At 52.8% G+C, this 16,302-nt stretch overlaps 5 protein-coding genes across 5 annotated transcripts; 3 read left to right on the top strand and 2 right to left on the bottom strand.

Annotated features, from left to right (window-relative positions):
- Window positions 1–121: 121 nt before the first annotated feature.
- On the bottom strand, window positions 122–2,135 carry CAOG_00597 (hypothetical protein). The gene is made up of 4 exons (XM_004365411.2): window positions 1,438–2,135; window positions 1,269–1,358; window positions 610–1,167; window positions 122–515 (listed from the first exon to the last, which is right to left on the bottom strand). Exons 1-4 carry the CDS (start codon window positions 2,076–2,078, stop codon window positions 230–232), a joined length of 1,575 nt encoding a protein of 524 aa, XP_004365468.1. The 5' UTR covers window positions 2,079–2,135; the 3' UTR covers window positions 122–229.
- A 195-nt stretch (window positions 2,136–2,330) lies between these two features.
- Window positions 2,331–3,751, bottom strand: CAOG_00596 (prefoldin). Its single transcript, XM_004365410.2, has 7 exons — window positions 3,732–3,751; window positions 3,423–3,554; window positions 3,194–3,296; window positions 3,067–3,098; window positions 2,892–2,966; window positions 2,674–2,779; window positions 2,331–2,534 (listed from the first exon to the last, which is right to left on the bottom strand). Exons 2-7 carry the CDS (start codon window positions 3,537–3,539, stop codon window positions 2,437–2,439), a joined length of 531 nt encoding a protein of 176 aa, XP_004365467.2. The 5' UTR covers window positions 3,540–3,554; window positions 3,732–3,751; the 3' UTR covers window positions 2,331–2,436.
- A 1,091-nt stretch (window positions 3,752–4,842) lies between these two features.
- Window positions 4,843–5,523, top strand: CAOG_00595 (hypothetical protein; the record flags this gene model as incomplete). The annotated part of the gene is made up of 1 exon (XM_004365409.1): window positions 4,843–5,523. One exon carries the CDS (start codon window positions 4,843–4,845, stop codon window positions 5,521–5,523), a length of 681 nt encoding a protein of 226 aa, XP_004365466.1.
- A 397-nt stretch (window positions 5,524–5,920) lies between these two features.
- CAOG_00594 (hypothetical protein) lies at window positions 5,921–11,554 on the top strand. Its single transcript, XM_004365408.2, has 14 exons — window positions 5,921–5,960; window positions 7,203–7,341; window positions 7,493–7,738; window positions 7,852–7,894; window positions 7,996–8,172; window positions 8,316–8,440; window positions 8,523–8,789; window positions 8,888–9,269; window positions 9,409–9,510; window positions 9,613–9,819; window positions 9,937–10,283; window positions 10,409–10,710; window positions 10,832–10,957; window positions 11,060–11,554. The coding sequence occupies exons 2-14, from the start codon at window positions 7,333–7,335 to the stop codon at window positions 11,352–11,354; spliced, it is 2,628 nt and encodes an 875-aa protein (XP_004365465.1). The 5' UTR covers window positions 5,921–5,960; window positions 7,203–7,332; the 3' UTR covers window positions 11,355–11,554.
- A 1,724-nt stretch (window positions 11,555–13,278) lies between these two features.
- On the top strand, window positions 13,279–16,232 carry CAOG_00593 (inositol hexaphosphate kinase 3). The gene has a single exon (XM_004365407.2). It carries the CDS (start codon window positions 13,389–13,391, stop codon window positions 15,999–16,001), a length of 2,613 nt encoding a protein of 870 aa, XP_004365464.1. The 5' UTR covers window positions 13,279–13,388; the 3' UTR covers window positions 16,002–16,232.
- The last annotated feature ends 70 nt before the right edge of the window (window positions 16,233–16,302 follow it).

Raw genomic sequence — 16,302 nt, 5'->3', positions numbered from 1 at the left:
TTTGCCGCGCCGTCAACGAAAGAGCCGCGCACGTTGGCGGAAAATCTTTTCTGGTAATGCGCGGCTGAATGTGTGAGCTCGTCCGCATTTGGACGACTTGGCTTTGTTTGTTCGATAATTCGGGTCGGTAGGTTGGTTATTCAGACGATCCAGGTCAAGGGCTGGTGAGTTGTACTATTCTTAAACTTAAAAAAACCCAAAGCAAAAACAAAGAGGGATTTCAAAAGAATCACGAAGAGACGTAGTGCGGGTGCGGCACCGCGGCACTGAGCGGCTGCAACATTGGAATATCAATGCGCATCCAATTGTGCTGCGAGCGAACGTCGAGGGAGCCACCGTTGGCACGCTCGCGAGCGACTTGCTCGTGGTAACTTCGCGCAAATTGCGAGAGGGCAGCCCACCGACCTTGCTGGTGCAGCTCCTCGCTCTGAAGGCGCAGCTCCTTGTTTTGCACCGCCTCGCTGGAGAAGAGTTTAAACCAATTTGCGAGCGTCGATTCCTTGATGAGCATGATTCTGCACCATTGGCACCCCAGCAGCCCGGGGAAGTATGAGTCAATCGTCAAGTCTTGACAACACGAATTCAACCACCCAAACAGCTTCAGCTTACCGAAGCTTTTCAAAGCGCACTTCATCCGCCATTTCACGTGTCAGCGCAAAGACATAACGCTCGGATTGCATGCGCGAAGCCGAGCTGTTTGCAGCATGGCTGGCTTGATGGCTGGCTTGATGGCTGGCTTGATGTGCAAGTGCGACGGGGGACGGACTGGATGTCGTGGTTGCAGCACTGGGTGCTTCGTCTTTGGAAGGCAAAGTGGGGGTCTTACTGACTGCCATGGTGATGGAATCGAGCACTTGCTGCATCTCTGCGTCTGTCGGAGCGTCCACACCCAGCGAGTTGCGACTTGGGTCGGGTGCGGCCTCATCTGCAATCACTGCTCGGCGACGAATCACCGTTCGACGACCCGACACGCCAGGAATCGGGTGCGACATCATGTCGCGCATCAAATGAGCCGAGGCGAACATGGACGAAATCTCGTTGAGGATTGTCGTGTAGATAAACCACGATTCTTCCGCGGGCAGCGGCAGCAGCACGTTCTCTGCCGTCGTTTTCCGCGCGGCGTCGAGCACGATGGTGGCAGCCCGAGAGTTGCTCATGAAAACGTCGCTGTGAGAGAGAGAGAGAGGGGGGGGGTAGAACAGAACGACAAGTGAGCAACAACATGGCCAGAAGTTGCAATTTTTCCAGCGGCAGCAGCAGCACCGTACCGAAGATCTCGTTCAAAGAGGGTGCGGATAAGAAGGTGTCCATCCTCGCCAAACGAGTTGAGTGAGAGATTCACCCGTCGAAGAAACGACCTGCCAAATCACAGAGTCAAATCATAAAGTCAAAACGTCAAACCACAAGAATTGGACAAATGCAAGCTGCGACGGGTACCTTTTGCGCCATTCTTCGCGAGCTTTCAAGTAGGACCAGGCGACACCGGCACCAGCAATGAAGCCCGACCCGATGCGTGTCGCAATATAGGTGATTGCTTCCGTCACCAAATGCCGAGCGCCAATCTGAGCAGTCGTGAAGTCGCTGGGTGCGCCAACGCTCTGCAGCACCGATCCGCCGCCAAGCAGGGCATGTGAACGCTTGCCATGAGCCACCTGTGCCCGCATGGCCGGAGTGAGTCCGCCAGAGGACGCAGAGGCGAGACCGACGCCCGCGTGCAAACCAGCGTTCAAACCAAACGCGCGTCTTGGCGGATTTCGACCAACCGCTCCCGCCATCGGCGTCGTTCGGTTGGCATGCACCGGCGCCAGAACGGACTGTGCCGACAGCGGGGCCACGCACAATGACACGCCTGCCGTCATGCACAATTGCATCGGGAGGTCGGTCGCGAATGGAGCGGCAAGCGACCGTTGTTGTGCTGTGGAGGATGCATTGCATGAGAATGTCTTCGCGGTCAAGCCAATCTCAGTGCGCAACAGATGGTGATGGCTGTGTCGCGCCAGAGCAGATCCAGCGACGGCAACCGAGCTTCCAGCACTGCTGCTTGTGGCAGAAGCCAGAGTGACCGCCACAGTGAGCATGGTTCAATGCGAGAATTTTGAGAAGTTCGAAAATGTAAAGTCGTGTTTCAGAAATCCAAACAAAGACTGCTTGCTGAAACACACACAAGCTACCACCAGTAAATTGAGAAATCCTTTGGTGGAGGTTTTAGAATCATGGTGGTGTTATTTGTCGCGTTTTTGTTTCGCAGCTGCAGCTGCTGACACTCCAATGACACTCCACAGTTTGGAGCCCGCCTCCATCCTTCCCATTCCAAACTCTGAAGACGCAACGACATGAAAATGAACGTGTTTCTTTGGGAAATGAAAACATGCACACAGAAAACTACGAAAACAAGAAACAAAGTAGTGTTGTTCGAGCAAGTCTTGAGATGGCAGCTTATGAGGATGCGCGGACACCCTTGCCCTGAGCAGCAGCCGCCTGTTGCATTTGCTGTTGTTGGTATTGGGTCTTGCGGTCGATGATGTCTTGGAGCGCTGCGCATTGAACAACAACGAAAGAAAACCGAAGCAAAAACAAATTAGCCAACGAATTGACCAGGGGAAAAAAAAAATCTACACATCGCAACGCGTGGATTCAAAGTTGGATGGGCACGCGAGAGTTTCGTGGACATACAGTTGAGGTTGGCACGCTTGGTGCCGATGGTCTTTTGCAGCTTTTCAATGTTGTCCATCAGGAAGGCAATGCGACGGCTGAAGAAGGCCGATGCGTCCTTGACGCTCTACAGAAACAGAAACGAGAAACACAAAACCAGCCACATCGAGAGATGAGATGTCAGACTGGTGTGCGAGTCACGCAAACTAAAAATCGACGAGTCAGTCAAAAGCACGCACTCGCTCAACATAGTAGTCGGCGCCAATATCCACCATGACCTTGCCAGCGTTGGCGAGCGTGCCAGGAACGTAGAGCTGGAGTGCAACGGCAGATGTAGATGGCAAGTGGAAACCAGCAACAAATCAGCAACAACGCGACTGACAATGTCAAGTTCCCTCCGAGCATCGTCCTTACCGAGCTGGTCAACGGCACGAGCAGATCGGAGCCTAAACATTCAAGCAAAAGAGCCAAAGTAACGTGAGCGCACACAGCAGAGTGCAAGGACAAGACGGCGCAGAACAACCGCCTCGCTCCTCTGTACCCTCCTTGGCGTCGCCAAGCTGAGCAAGGCTGTCTCGGGACTCCTCAAAGCGCTTGACAGCTTGGTGCAGTTGTGACAGCGACTGGATCAGGAAGCGGACCTCCTGCACAGCCACCAGCAATGCAAACAGCACAAGCATGGTCAGTTTGGGTGCGCGACTGTCATCCTGCCGCATGTTTTTGCAGTCCGGGGCGAGCATGGGGACTTTGCGCAAAACCACTGCAAGTACCTCGTCCATCTGCTTGGCAAAGGTCTGGAGCTGGCCAAGGGGCATGGCGAGCAGGCTCATCTCTTCCTGCGAGGGAATGGGCTTTCCGTTGCTCGAGGTTGCTGGTGCTTGTGCCATGGCTCAAAGCGGGCTCTGGACGAGATTTTCATTTCCAATGGCAGGAAGAAAGAAGTCAGTGCATGAATATTGGTCAGGTTGGGTTGGAGTGGCAGATCATGAAAGTCGTTGTATGCATTGCGTGTTGTTTCAGCGAAAAAAAAAAAAAAAAAAGAGATCGCGACAATAACTCGAAAGCAAATTGAAACGCACAAAAATCGAAATGGACTGCGATGCCCGAATCGGAAAAGGCAGTCCAGTTGAAACTGGGAACGAGAGTAACACAGAACGGGTGATCGACAATGCGTATAGAGCAGTGATATTGTGTTTCTCTCTACCCTACGTTGCTCGATTTTTTGCCTCGAAAGTTGTGCTCACTTTTCGTTCTTTCACTTTGCGGCAATTCTGTGGACGCTGCTGGGATGGCTCGTGTAGATCTGGAATATCCAGATGACGGAATTTCAACAACGTTACAATTACGCAGTCTTTTATCTTTGTTCAGGATTACAGGTGGGTTGATCAATGTCGTGTGTTGTTTTGAGCGTTTCAGCAAAACTCTCAAATCCGATTCAGACCTACCACTTTGCTTGACTACGCATGAGCGACGTGCCCAATAACTGCGCTGGAAATCTAACATCAAACTACCAGCGGATGAGGTTTGAGTTTTTGAATTTCTATGAGACAGCTGGAAAGGGGGAGGTGGGGTCGTGGGAACCAGATCAAAAACAACCACCACACCACTTCTCACCCAAACTACCAAAATACGCGAGATAAAGTCGCCAGACACCTTGCAAAGAGTTGTTAAATTCATCAATAAACTGGGGTATCAGAGGTTTGAGCAGAGCAAAATGGGGGGGGCGGGGGAAAGCCTGTGGTAGCGTGGGGATGTGGAAATCAACAAGTCGATCGAAACATTTTTCTCCCAAAATGATCTGAATTCAAAAGGAAGGCAAAACTGCGCACCAACGACCTCACCCTTGGAAAAGTAGTGTTCAATAACGTCGCTGGCAAACGCGCATCAAACCACATTGTCTGTGTGCTGTACACATTGACGAGAAGGAGAAGACGACAGTGGAACCAGGACGAGGAGGTGAGCAGATTACTGATTTGCTCGCGTGAGCGGTGTCCCAGCAGGCACGACTTCACACTTTTCATCTTTCACACTTTTCACATTCCACAAACTGCTTGCCGTAAAGTTTTTCAAGCCAGGGTACGAGTGAGAAATAATGTACGCTCGTGACGGGCTTTCCCGCCCCCTCCATTTTCTAAAACCACTCACCCAACTTGACTAGCTCAATTGAACAAAACAGCAGATACCATCACGATGGCCATCGCCCGATCTGTCGCCTTCATGCCCGTGTGCATGGTGCTGGCGTTGGTTGCACTTTCGCAGCCGGCGTTTGCTGTCAATGCTGCGTTTGGCGTCTTCACCGAAGACCAATGCGAATCTTTCATCCCGTTTGCCGCCACCAACTATGTGGCTTCGGGAGCTTGCACCTTCAGCGCGCTGATTAACACGTACTACCGGATTGTTGTCATCTCCGACACGCAGGTTACTTACTCTATCGGCTGCGACTCCGCTTGCGGCACCTGCGCGTCGACGACTACGGGTGCCCCAGGCACGTGCATTTACTCGAGCACCAACGGCGACAAGTGGATCACCGCCCATCCGCTCAAGGAGACGACAATCACTGCCACACTTGGCACTGCGTGCAACGCGACGTCCGCCACGACCCTCCAAAGCGGCGCCTGCGTGGCGACACCGACTGGCTATGCTCGTTTGATGGACATTGGCAATGGCCAGATTTGGTACTCGATGGATTGCATGCCCAACTGCCTCGAGTGCCAGACCATCGGCGTTTCTGGATCGGGCGGTGCTTGCGACGATTTCGGCTCGGACGTCCACGGCTCGTTCCACATCAATGCCTCCGCAGCGCTGACTGTGTCCATGTCTGTGATTGGCATGGCCATGGCCTTGATGTCCGCCTTTGCTCTTCTCGGATAGCTTGCCAAAGCGGATGGCGGGAAGAAAAAAAAACTAAGTTGGCGCGCGTGTAAATTGGTTGCTGTACAGGATGATGCGAGTCGCAGATGATAAAATCGAAAAATTCTTTTTTCCTTCAAGTTGGTGGTGTTTCACGCGTCTCCAGTGAGCTGCTACAGTGCACGCAGCAGTATGAGTTGGCCATCGCGATCGAGAATGACGTTGACTGTCCAATTTTGTAGACATCCGAAAGAGAAACGCGTTTCCCCCAAAAGCAGTCCCAAACTAAATAAACCTGCAGGAGGGAGAGCGACTTCCACCCTTAAACCAGCCCTTCCAGGCAACCTGAATTTGGCATTGATTGCGATGAAGGGAGAGCGGCCAAAAGTCAAGCCATTCTTTTTTTTTTTTTTCTGCCTTTCTTTACCTTTTTTTCCCCTCCTTTTTCGTTTCTTTCGGTAAATACGCGGCGGCCGTGTTCTTGCGAGACCATCGCTGCGATATCAGGGCTTGCTCGAGTGACAGTGACTTTGTTGACGGGACAGGCGGGGGATCGAGGGAGATTCGCAAGACAATCCAGAAACGAAAAAAAGAAAAAAAAAAAAAAAAAAAAAAGGGAAGCGATCGAAATTCATTCCAGCGCGATGTGCTGGAGTGTTCGCACGCGGTTGTGCTGTCTGGTGCCATGTCCAGCACACACCCGGGCGGCAAGGACTCTGCTGCTTGCTGCGTTAGAACAGCACTGCACGCGCTGCCCTATGCCGTCCTGTCGAGCGGGGCCACCGCGCTCTGGGACATGCTGAGACCACAGACAGACTGCGTTGAAAGCAATTTTTTTTTTTTTTTTTCGTTTTGCATTTTGCATTGGAAAGTATTCTTTTTCGAGTCGTTCAATCAGCCAATCCTCTGAGTCTGGATTCGGAGCGAAGCATTGCATCGATATCGCCCGTGGTGCCTTTTCCCCCCATTGACGCAGAGAAACGAAGAGCCATCAAGTTGGAACCCTGCTTTTGATTCTTGTCCTGTATTTTTATTTTTTTTATTGTATTATGATTTTTTTTTTTTTTCGTTCAAGAGGAGGGCATTCTTTACCGTGCGATTTTTGCCTCTGCGATTGCGCCTTTTGAGCTCGCGTCTCTTGCTGCAGCGACAATCCCGCCGATGGACATGCAGGGCTTATCATCTTCGTCACCTCATGCCTCTGTGCTTCTGACGGGCGGGGTGCTGTCTTCGCGGGCTGGAACTCTTTGCTCTGCTGTTGATTCTTCTGCTTTTTGCGTGCCTTTTTTTTTTCTTTTTTTTTTTTCGGTTTCTTTCCTTCTTTCTTTGCTGCTGTTGACCTTTCTGCGCGGTCTGCGATTCTGTCGCCAATGGTCCGCCGGCACTGGAATTCTCGGCAGTGCACTGGCGCGCGACCCGTTGGAGGAGTCACGTAGGAGGAACAAAGCGTTGGTGCACCAAGAATGCGCTGAAAATCCTTTTTTTTTTTTGCTTTTTTTCACTTTTGTCACTCCCTCTTGTCACTCACTCTCACTCCCTCGCTCACGTCTCACTCTATTCTCGCTTCCTCAAACATCACCCTCTCGCATCTCTCCAATTCTTGCGATGGGTGCTGCATGAACTCTTGTACTTGCACGTTTCCTGATTGGAAAATGCCGATCCTGACGTCGCTCGTTCTGAAATTTCGCTTTGACACACAGGGTTACAGCGTGGCATTCGTTTGCACCCGCTCCGTCTACCTCCTTTGAGCTCCTCTTCCCTCCCCGTTCCTTGTTCTTTCAATCTTTGAGTGCTGGCTGCCAAGGGTAGCGCGTTTTGGTCGTTTGGAGCATGTCTTCGGTAAGCAGCAATTTTTGCCTCCTCAACGTCGACGCGATTGGAACGAACTGCGGCCACCCTCACGCAGCGATTACTGTCAATGCGCGTTTGGCTTACCATTTTTTGACCCTGGGTTGCAATCGGTTCGGGTTTTTTTTTTTTTTTCAAACAGGGTCGATCGCCAAACTCGAGTCGCGCGGCTGATTCCCCCTCCTCTGCAGCCCAACCCGACTTGGGTGCGTTGCTTCTTCGCGTGGGCTCGACTGTCATTGACAACTCTGCTCTTGCTTCGCCAAACCCAAAGGCGGGTGCCCCCTCAAACATTGCGTCGCCGGCGGCCAACGGCGCCTCCAGCCCGCGCACCTCCACTGGGCTGTCTGTGCCAGAATTGCGAACTCCCTCCGGAGTGTCTCAGCCGGTTCGTACTCGTCTCGCCCTTCTTCCAACACTGTAGATTGCGCACATGGTCACTCACGCAGGTTTTTTTTTTTTTTTTTTTTTCGTTTGGCTTTTGGTTTTTTTGGTTTTTAGAACTCTCGTCCAACCTCCATCAACCGATATTCTCGATCCGAAGGTACGTTCTTCTCGCGCTCGTCAACGAGTGTCGTTGCAGTGCAGATCGCAACATTACCATTTTGACTTTAAATGTTTTTTGTTTTGCTGTCTTTTGCGCAGAGAATGTGTCAAACTACGTTCCGTCCCCCAGTTCTACGAGTTTGAATAGTGACAATCACCGGTCATCAACACTCTCCGTCAATGACGATTCAGAGGCGGACCCCGAAGAAGACGCCGAGGAGGCGTGCTTGTGGTTGCAACGCTCTGGTTTTCCCCAGTATGCCCAGTTTTATCGAGGTGAGCTTTTGCCTTTCCCCCCCCCCCTTCCCCCCGGCACCCCCAACTGCCACCCTGTATTCTTGCGTCCGAGGGACATTTTGCGCGACGCTTGGGCTGACACCTTTTTTTTTTTAATAATTTTTTTAAATGCCGTGTTCCAGAAAATATTGAATGCGACCCTGCACAAGTTAAAGCCGATCACGATTTTCTCAATGACGAGCAGCTGCAACCTGTGACCAAGCGTGTCCTGATTTTGAACGCTGCCTTGCTTCGGCGGGCTCGCAAGGTTTGTGGCATGTTTCCTATTTCGTTTTGCCTCCATTTGAAAACGGTGCTTGGTGCTCATAGTGACTATTTGCTCGCACCAGTCGCCCGGCTCCAAAGCCCGTCGCTCTCTAGCCAAGGTCCAGTCTTCGGAGATTGAGTCGTCGGATGAGGAAAGTGATGAAGAAGACACGCCATCCATCCAAGTCGACGCTGCTCCAGCGGATGAAGACTTCCAGCCGCGTCCCCCGCGTCGGCGATCTCGAGGCAGTAGCCGTCGAGGCCGGAAAGCCGAAGGGGCTGGCGCGACTGCCCAAGACATGGACGGCAGCACCGACACACTTTCTGAATCTCTCGATGACGCCGGCCCAGTATGTCTGCAGATCGTCATCACGCATGTTTGGCATTTTGTTGTCACTTGTCTCCTCACCCTCTGTTCCTCTATTTTTTTTTCTTGTTCGAATGACAGCTAACTCCTGCGCTGAGCAGCAACTGGACCTTCCGCAGCGATAGCAAGAAATGGTCTCGCTCGTTCAAGGAGGCACGGCGCCTGTCAGACTCCCCCCTTGAAAACATCACCCTGGCAAAGATTTATGCGCAAAAGTGGACGTCGTTCATGCGCCAAAAGAGCACAGGTGGGCGCCCTTCGACGCCGTCGAGCTCCGAGAAGGTGATTGCAAACCTCTCGTGTCGGGAAATGCTCGTCGTGCAGCGTCTCTCCGTGCTGTCGCTCACTGGCATGCTGGACAATCGAGCTGGCGCGGACTCCTCCTTCACTAAGCGATGGGAGAAGAAAGTGATGCGCAGCCTGACGAAGCTACTTGAGCCAAACCGCAAAATCGTGTACAATGGTATGTGCAGAGTGAGATGGCTTTGTTTCGTCTCTCTGAAGCCGGGCAGGGACGTTTTTTTTTTTGCGGAGAGGAATGGGCATCTGACTTTTTTTTTTTTTTTTTGTCTTTATTTTTTGAATTTGTTTTTGTTTGGTAGCGGTCGGTGTGTTTGGAGTTCCATTGCAGACCATCCTCGAGCGCACTGGCCAGCCATTGCCGTTGAGCATCTACGACGCGCTCATGTACCTTGGCAACCACTGTCAGTTCGCAAAGTGCACAATCGTGGCGGTCTCTTTTTTTTGTTTAAACAAAAAATTCTCATTTACTTTTGGTCCTTTTTTTCTTCCCGTTCGCGCAACAGGCGCTCAAGTGGAAGGCCTCTTCCGTAAAGCCGGTGCTACGGCTCGCATTCGAGATTTGCGCGAAAAGTGCGACAAGGGCACCGAAACCATTGATTTCACCAGCTTCTCGCCGCACGACGTGGCGGATGTCGTCAAGCAGTTCTTCCGCGACTTGCCCGAGCCTCTTTTGACGTCCACGTTGGTTGAGATCTTCATCGAAGCAGAGAGTACGTGAGACCCGTTCATGCGTTCATGGCGTTTCGTGTTTGTCTAAAGAATGTTGTTGTGCACGAATGTTCTGATTTTGCCTTCTTGTTTTGTGCGCCTCGTTCCCTCTCGTGCAGAAACCAACACTGAACAAACCCGGCATCAGATGATGCAGCTACTCATTCCGCTTCTTCCCGATGAAAACCGCGAGGCGTTGCAATTGGTGCTGAGCATGCTTGTCAAGATTGCTGCCAATGCCCAAGGGTCTGGTGACAAGAAGGGCAACCAAATGGACGCTCGCAATCTTGCGCTGGTATTTGCGCCCAATATTTTCCACGTCGACCGCAATCCGCCAAAAAGCGGAGGCAAAAACACCTTCACCAAGGCTGACAGTCGCGAGTCTGCCCTGCGTGAGGCGCAAGCCCAGGAAGTTGCTTCCAACTGCCTGCAGCACATGATTGAAGACACTGACGCGCTGTTCCGTGTAAGCGTGTGATTGCAGCTTTTGGCGTAGCTTGTTTGCTTTCCTTTCCTTTTCTGGCATTTTTCTGTGTTGATTTTCACGTTTATTGGCTATTGTTCTTGTTCTCCTTGTTTGGGAATGGCCAGGTGAGTGACGGAATCTTCGAGCAGGCCTTGGACGTCACGACTGGCCAAGTCCCGCCACCTGGTCTCTTGCATCTGTTTGATGCGACCCACCGACCATACTTTGCCAGCCTGATGCAACAGCAAACAACCAATCTGATGAACGAAGCGTCCGGCAAGTTCAAGTCCTTCTTCTTCCACACTCGAACGGATGCGGTTCGCATTGCCTACAAGCGCGAGGAAGACGAGATGCTCCAGACGTGGTGTGGTCAAGCAATCGCAAACACGTCCCCAGAACGTGCTCTTGAGCGACTCGTCCATCAGCGGTGCGTGTTGTGACATTCCCCCCGCCTTCTTTGCTGTCATGTTTGAATGCTTGGAGCTGATTTTTTCTTTGGCGTTTTGTGATACCCTTTTTCGACCACACAACCCTGTTCTGCGGGATAGATACCTTTGGGATCCCGAAGTCGAGAAGGAGCATTTGGTCGAAGAGATTTCCAAGGAGATGGATGTCTTCCACTACACGCGACGAGGCCGCGGGCCCATCCGGCCTCGTGATTACATTCTTCTCCGGTAACTCATTTTGGGCGGAAGGATGCACGCAATAGGATGAATGCGTTGGAGCGCACCACTGATTTTCCTTGTTGTTCTTGCTTCATTTTGCTCGTTGCCCAGGTCTTGGAAGAACTTTGGAAATGGAAAATGCGTGCTGGTGTGCGTATCCATCCGACACCCGTCCGTGCCAGAGGTACCCGGCGTCGTTCGCGCAACTGTCTACCAGCACAGCTTCTATATCGAAAAGAATGATGCCGCGACCTCCAAAATCACGTACATTAGTCGAGTGGATCTCAAGGGTCGCACCCCCAACTGGTACAACCGGGCCTATGGCGTGCACGATGTCATGGTTCTCACCGACATCCGCAAGGTTCTGGATATGCAGCAGTTGCCTGGTCCCGAGACCTGTGTGTAACGTTTTCTTAAAAAGCAAAACAATCGTAACAAGTCGCTTATTTTTGGTGGTTGCTGCTGTTGGTGGTTGTTTGTTTGTACTTGTCGTTGAACCAACAATGCTCTTTTTCTTGGGTTTGTGTTATTGCTGCGCTCGGCGTTTTGTCAAAATCGATCTTTGAGAGGGAGAGAGAGAGAAAACAAAACAACCCTGTATTCAACATGTCAGTGTGTCGCCAGTTCAAACTTGTGGAGGCATGTGAAACATTTAACGAACATGATACATGGATTTTCTTTTTATGTTTTTTACCATTTGCGAATTCTCAGTCTTGCTTCCATTTTTTTTTTTTTTTTGTAAGTCATCATCAAACCAAAAAGCACGCCATTCGTTTCGAATTCAAACCAAAGCGTCTTCTGCGTAGAACAGTCTCTCAGCGACCTGAGCCTTCCTGAGAGCGAAAGAGCGTGTGTGAGTGTGTGCGTGTGTGCGTGTGTGCGTGTCAAGTTGTGCGTCCAACCAATTGTGTATGCCGGGCTCGACTTTTGGGGCGTTCTCGCATGGTTGCATGAGCGGTTTGGATTGGCCGGCGCCTCCGCTGGTCATTGTCGCGGTTTTACGCCCTCCTCCCGCCGCCGCACGCATCGCAAGATTCACGTATCAACCCCAGTGTTCGGCTCGCCGTGTCTGCGCAGCACTCGGGCGACCCCATGTCGCTGGAGCGGCCCTCCGAGATAAACGCCACGGTCCGCGTCACAAAGTCGGCTTGCGGCCTGTTGGTCTCTTGGGGGAGGAGGGGGGGGGGGGAAGGGGGAACTACCGCACTGTTCTCTTACATGTCCATTCAGTGTACTTTCGCGCCTCTGCCTATGACTCTTTGTTCCGACTCAGGAGGCGGGGAGGGTTTTGTGTGGGATAAAGCTTTTTTTTTTTTTTTTTTTTTTTTTTTTTTTTTTTTGGTGCGAGCATTCTGAACGTCGTCGCCGTCGTCGTCGTCGTCTCACGACACCCAGACCGAGAGAGTGAGCGTGGCGTGTGAGCTTGTGCACATTGCGCTCGAGTGTCGCCTGTTCCTCCCCATTGACAGACCAAACCCGCGCCCGTTCCCAATGCATTTTCACACGCGTCGTTCAAAAACGATACGAAGTTATCGTTTTTTGCATTATTCTTCTCTTGCCCTTTTTTTTTTTTTTTTTTTTTTTGGGAGTAGTCCCCGTTGCTCTTTCCGTGCATTTGCGACCTTCCTCCCGCGACGCTTCGTGTTGTGTATGTGCTTGCTGCGTCTCCCTGCTGCGCTCCACTTCCTCTTCTCAATTCTTCCCTCAAGACGGCACCGAAAGAAGAAGCAGAAGCAACGGAAATACCAACAAAACCCGTTTTTTTTTTTTCCCCTTTCTTCCTTTCCTTTTTTTTTTTTTTTTTTTTTTTTTTTGTTTGATCATTTCACTCCCTCACACACATTCTCTCTCTGAGTGATAAATGTATATTTGTCCAATTGTTTAATCATTGTTATCTCACTTTTTTTTTCCCCACCTCTTTCTTCTCGTTTTGGATTGTTTCGTTTTTTTTTTTGACACTTTGTTCACGACAGCTGTCGCTTCTTCGCTGGTTTCCATCTCTCTCTCTCTCTCTCTCTCTCTCTCTCTCTCTCTCTCTCTCTCTCTCTCTCTCTCTCTCTCTCTCTCTCTCTCTCTCTCTCTCTCTCTCTCTCTCTCTCTCTCTCTCTCTCTCTCTCTCTCTCTCTCTCTCTCTCTCTCTCTCTCTCCTCCCCCTTCCCCTTCCCCCTCCCGCAGTAACAACAACCGCGCAGTCCGCTCATTTCAACCGTCATTGACGACTGCTACCACCTGGCTCAAGCACGCAGCAGTCACCTCCCCCATTCAAGCACGCGCAATGCTAGACACACTGCCAACCTCACCACCAATACCTCCCTCGCTCAGGCCGCACACTGCTGCTGCTGCTGCTGCTGCTGCTGCTGCACCTCAACCCAACCCGACAACACCAACATCATCAGCATCAACATCAACAAGAACAACGACATCGCGCTTCCATGTCTCAATGTCGTCGCCACTGGATGCATCACCAAGATCACCACCACCACCATCAACCACAACAACAACCACCACCACCACCACCACCACTCCAATAACACCCTCAGTGCCGCAATCGCACACATACCACGCCAAACACCGACCGGTGGTTGTGCTGCCGGACGGACGGCGAAGGCGGTTGTGCAGCACCAGCAGCACTGACTCTGTCGACGGCGCCGATCCCCTCGCACCGTCGCCCCACCAAGTCGGCGGGCACAGTTGCATGCTGCGGCTGCCTGCAGGGCGGGTGTGCAAGGACTTTGCCTTGCGCGAGTACGAGTTTTACTCGACTGTGCGCCGGCTCGTCGCGGAGGAGGCCGAGCAGCAGTCCCGTGTGGCTCCCTTCACCCGGCTGCAAGAGTTCATCCCAGCCTACTTTGGCTTGGTCGACATTACATTCCACGCTCAATCCAGCCAGGTTGTGCTGGCCGGCAATGTGCGCGACTGCACCCCTGCAGACGAAATGCAGTTGCAGCAGCGTCAGGCCGTGCAGGACTCGCGGAAGCAAGCCAAGCAGGCCGAGCTTGCCGCAGAAAGCCAAACCTCGCCGCTGCACTCGTTGCTTGGCCACAGTCGTCAGTCGTCGGCCTCCTCATCGCTCGATTGCTCGGGCATCTTCCAGAGCACAGAGCACCACCCCGCCGAGCAGCTTTCGGCTACTTTTGCGGCGCCTGCCTCGCCGTCTAGCTTGGTGCCAGCTACTGGCTCTGTTAGTGGCCGTTGCAGCACAGGTAGTTCGGCGGCAAGCGCATCTTCTCTCGAGGATGTTTCGCATTCGGCGGCGCGCGCGACTGCTGGCAGCGCAGCCGGCACCAGCACCAGCACCAGCACTAGCACTGGCAGCAGCGCCGCTTCACTCAACGTGTTGGCCCCGTCCCCGGCACCCTCCCCTGTTGCCCTTGATGCAATGACTGCCGTGCATGGCAGCGAGCCTTCCAGTTCGGCAACCGGGGATTCAACGCCGCACCTCTCGGTCGTTCATCACAACAGTCCTCACCAACACCATCCCCACCACCTTCACCACCACCACCACCACTACCACCACAACCACCACCACCACAACCACCACGCTCATCACTCTGGTCAGCACCAATCACACCAGCAGCAGCATCTCCACCACCAGCACTCGAGCCATCGCGATCATGCGCATCTGTCGCCACACTACTCGCACGCAAGCTCGCTTCAGATGCTCATTGCAAACTGCTTCTCCACTCCCCCCGATTCAGGCAGCTCGCCCAACACGACGCTCAACAGCGTCACCGCTGCCGAGCTTGCGGGGCTCTCTGCTGCCGCGGCTCGCTTGGTGAGCGAAAACGCCGCAGTGGTCAGTCGCGCATCAGCGCTTGCCGCCATCCAGACCGCAGTGCTCGATGCCTCCAGCCAAGGCCCTGCGTCGTACTCGTCCGAGTCCGACTGGAGCAGCGCCTCGCCATCAGCCGACTCGTCCGTGCCCTCTCTCGAAGGCTCGCCGACTGCTTCCCCTGCCGCCGTCTCCAACAAGTCTCTCCCCGCTGTGGAGCTGGGCACTCTTTTGTTCCCAGCCATTGACGCCAGCGACGCAAGTTCGCCTGTGGCGTCAACCGAATCCTCCACGAGCGAAGAAGAGGCCGATGCTCGAGAGTTGGACAATCGTGTCCGACGCCGCGTTTCACTCTACACCATTGACAGCCGCTGTGTCAGTCCCTCGTCGGCCAGTGCAATGCGCTCAGCCGCTTCGTCCACGTGGCTCTCGACGCTGGAAGTTCACACGTCTGGCGTCAATCAGTGGCCTCGGCTCTGCTACGACCGCTCGATGAGCAAACTGCGTTCTGACAGCTCAGCAGACCCGCTTACAGGCGAACTCCGCACGGACGCCACCTGGCTTGTGCTCGAGGACTTGACCCGCCGATACTACCGCCCTTGTGTCCTCGACTTGAAAATGGGAGCGCGTCAACACGGCGACGATGTCAAGCTCGAGCGTCGGCTGCACCAGATGGCGAAGTGCGTCAACTCGACGTCGGTCACGCTTGGTTTACGGCTCTGCGGTATGCAAGTGTACCGTGCTCTCCAAGACAAGTTCGCCCACGTGACAAAGTACACTGGCCGCTCGTCGACGGCGGAAGAGTTTGCGTATGGCCTCGTGCTGTTCTTCTTCAATGGCGATCGCGTTCGTTTTGATGCTGTCCGCGCTATTTTGGCCAAGATTCGCCGCTTATCGGAGGTGATCCAGCAAGTTGATTTCCGCTTCCCCTCCGCGTCGCTGCTGCTCTTGTACGAGGGCTACGTTCCCGGTTCCGCCTGCGAGAACGCGTCAAGCGACGACGAGTCTACTTCACCCTCCGAGCCGAGTGCCATGTTTGATCCGAGCATGGTGGATGTTCGTATCATTGACTTTGCTCACACGTCCGCTCTGGCTCCAAAGTCTCCTCTGGCCCCTGGCGCGGGCTCCATTCCCGGCATTTCAAGCGAGCACGAGACATTGCTGCGCGAAATAGACGGGAGCGCGGCTTCTGGGCCTGACTCAAACTTTTTGTTTGGGCTCAACATGCTGATTGAGCTGCTGGAGGAAATTGTGCAGCAGGAGCCCGTCGAGCTGAACTGAACGCCTTTTTTTTTCAACGGTACGAGCGTCTTTTATACTTTTATACACAAAACACCATGGCAGGCAGTTCGCTCTCACCTGCCGAGCTGCTCTACCAGCGTTTTGATTCGGTTTACATAATTTCTTTTGTTGAGGTTTTTTTTTTTTTGCTGAGAGTTTTGTTGACTGTACAACATTGTTTGTAATTTTTCTGCTTGCTTTTTATGATTGTTTTCGACTTGTAAATTAAACGATTTCTTAGTTTTGAGCGTTTTGGAGAGCTTACAAGTGCACCAGGTTGGCGATTCTGCTCGAAGAGTTG

The sequence above is a fragment of the Capsaspora owczarzaki genome (genome assembly GCF_000151315.2).
Source record: "Capsaspora owczarzaki ATCC 30864 unplaced genomic scaffold supercont2.1, whole genome shotgun sequence".
Classification (NCBI taxonomy): domain Eukaryota; class Filasterea; order Ministeriida; family Capsasporidae; genus Capsaspora; species Capsaspora owczarzaki.
The sequence above is the reverse complement of the archived record's forward strand: the minus strand, read 5'-3'. Positions and strand labels throughout refer to the sequence as shown.

Excerpts from the sequence above, each read along its gene's own strand:
- CAOG_00596 (XM_004365410.2), bottom strand. The coding sequence starts at position 3,539 with ATGGCACAAGCACCAGCAACCTCGAGCAACGGAAAGCCCATTCCCTCG. Across the intron at positions 2,780-2,891 it reads CCGACTACTATGTTGAGCGA|AGCGTCAAGGACGCATCGGC; the intron begins GTGCGTGCTTTT and ends CTGTTTCTGTAG. Across the intron at positions 2,535-2,673 it reads CAAGCGTGCCAACCTCAACT|CGCTCCAAGACATCATCGAC; the intron begins GTATGTCCACGA and ends TTCAATGCGCAG.
- CAOG_00597 (XM_004365411.2), bottom strand. The coding sequence starts at position 2,078 with ATGCTCACTGTGGCGGTCACTCTGGCTTCTGCCACAAGCAGCAGTGCT. Across the intron at positions 1,359-1,437 it reads CGCGAAGAATGGCGCAAAAG|GTCGTTTCTTCGACGGGTGA; the intron begins GTACCCGTCGCA and ends GTGATTTGGCAG. Across the intron at positions 1,168-1,268 it reads CTCTTTGAACGAGATCTTCG|CGACGTTTTCATGAGCAACT; the intron begins GTACGGTGCTGC and ends TCTCTCTCACAG.
- CAOG_00594 (XM_004365408.2), top strand. Across the intron at positions 8,173-8,315 it reads GTATGCCCAGTTTTATCGAG|AAAATATTGAATGCGACCCT; the intron begins GTGAGCTTTTGC and ends GCCGTGTTCCAG. Across the intron at positions 9,270-9,408 it reads CCGCAAAATCGTGTACAATG|CGGTCGGTGTGTTTGGAGTT; the intron begins GTATGTGCAGAG and ends TTTGTTTGGTAG.
- CAOG_00593 (XM_004365407.2), top strand. The coding sequence starts at position 13,389 with ATGTCGTCGCCACTGGATGCATCACCAAGATCACCACCACCACCATCA.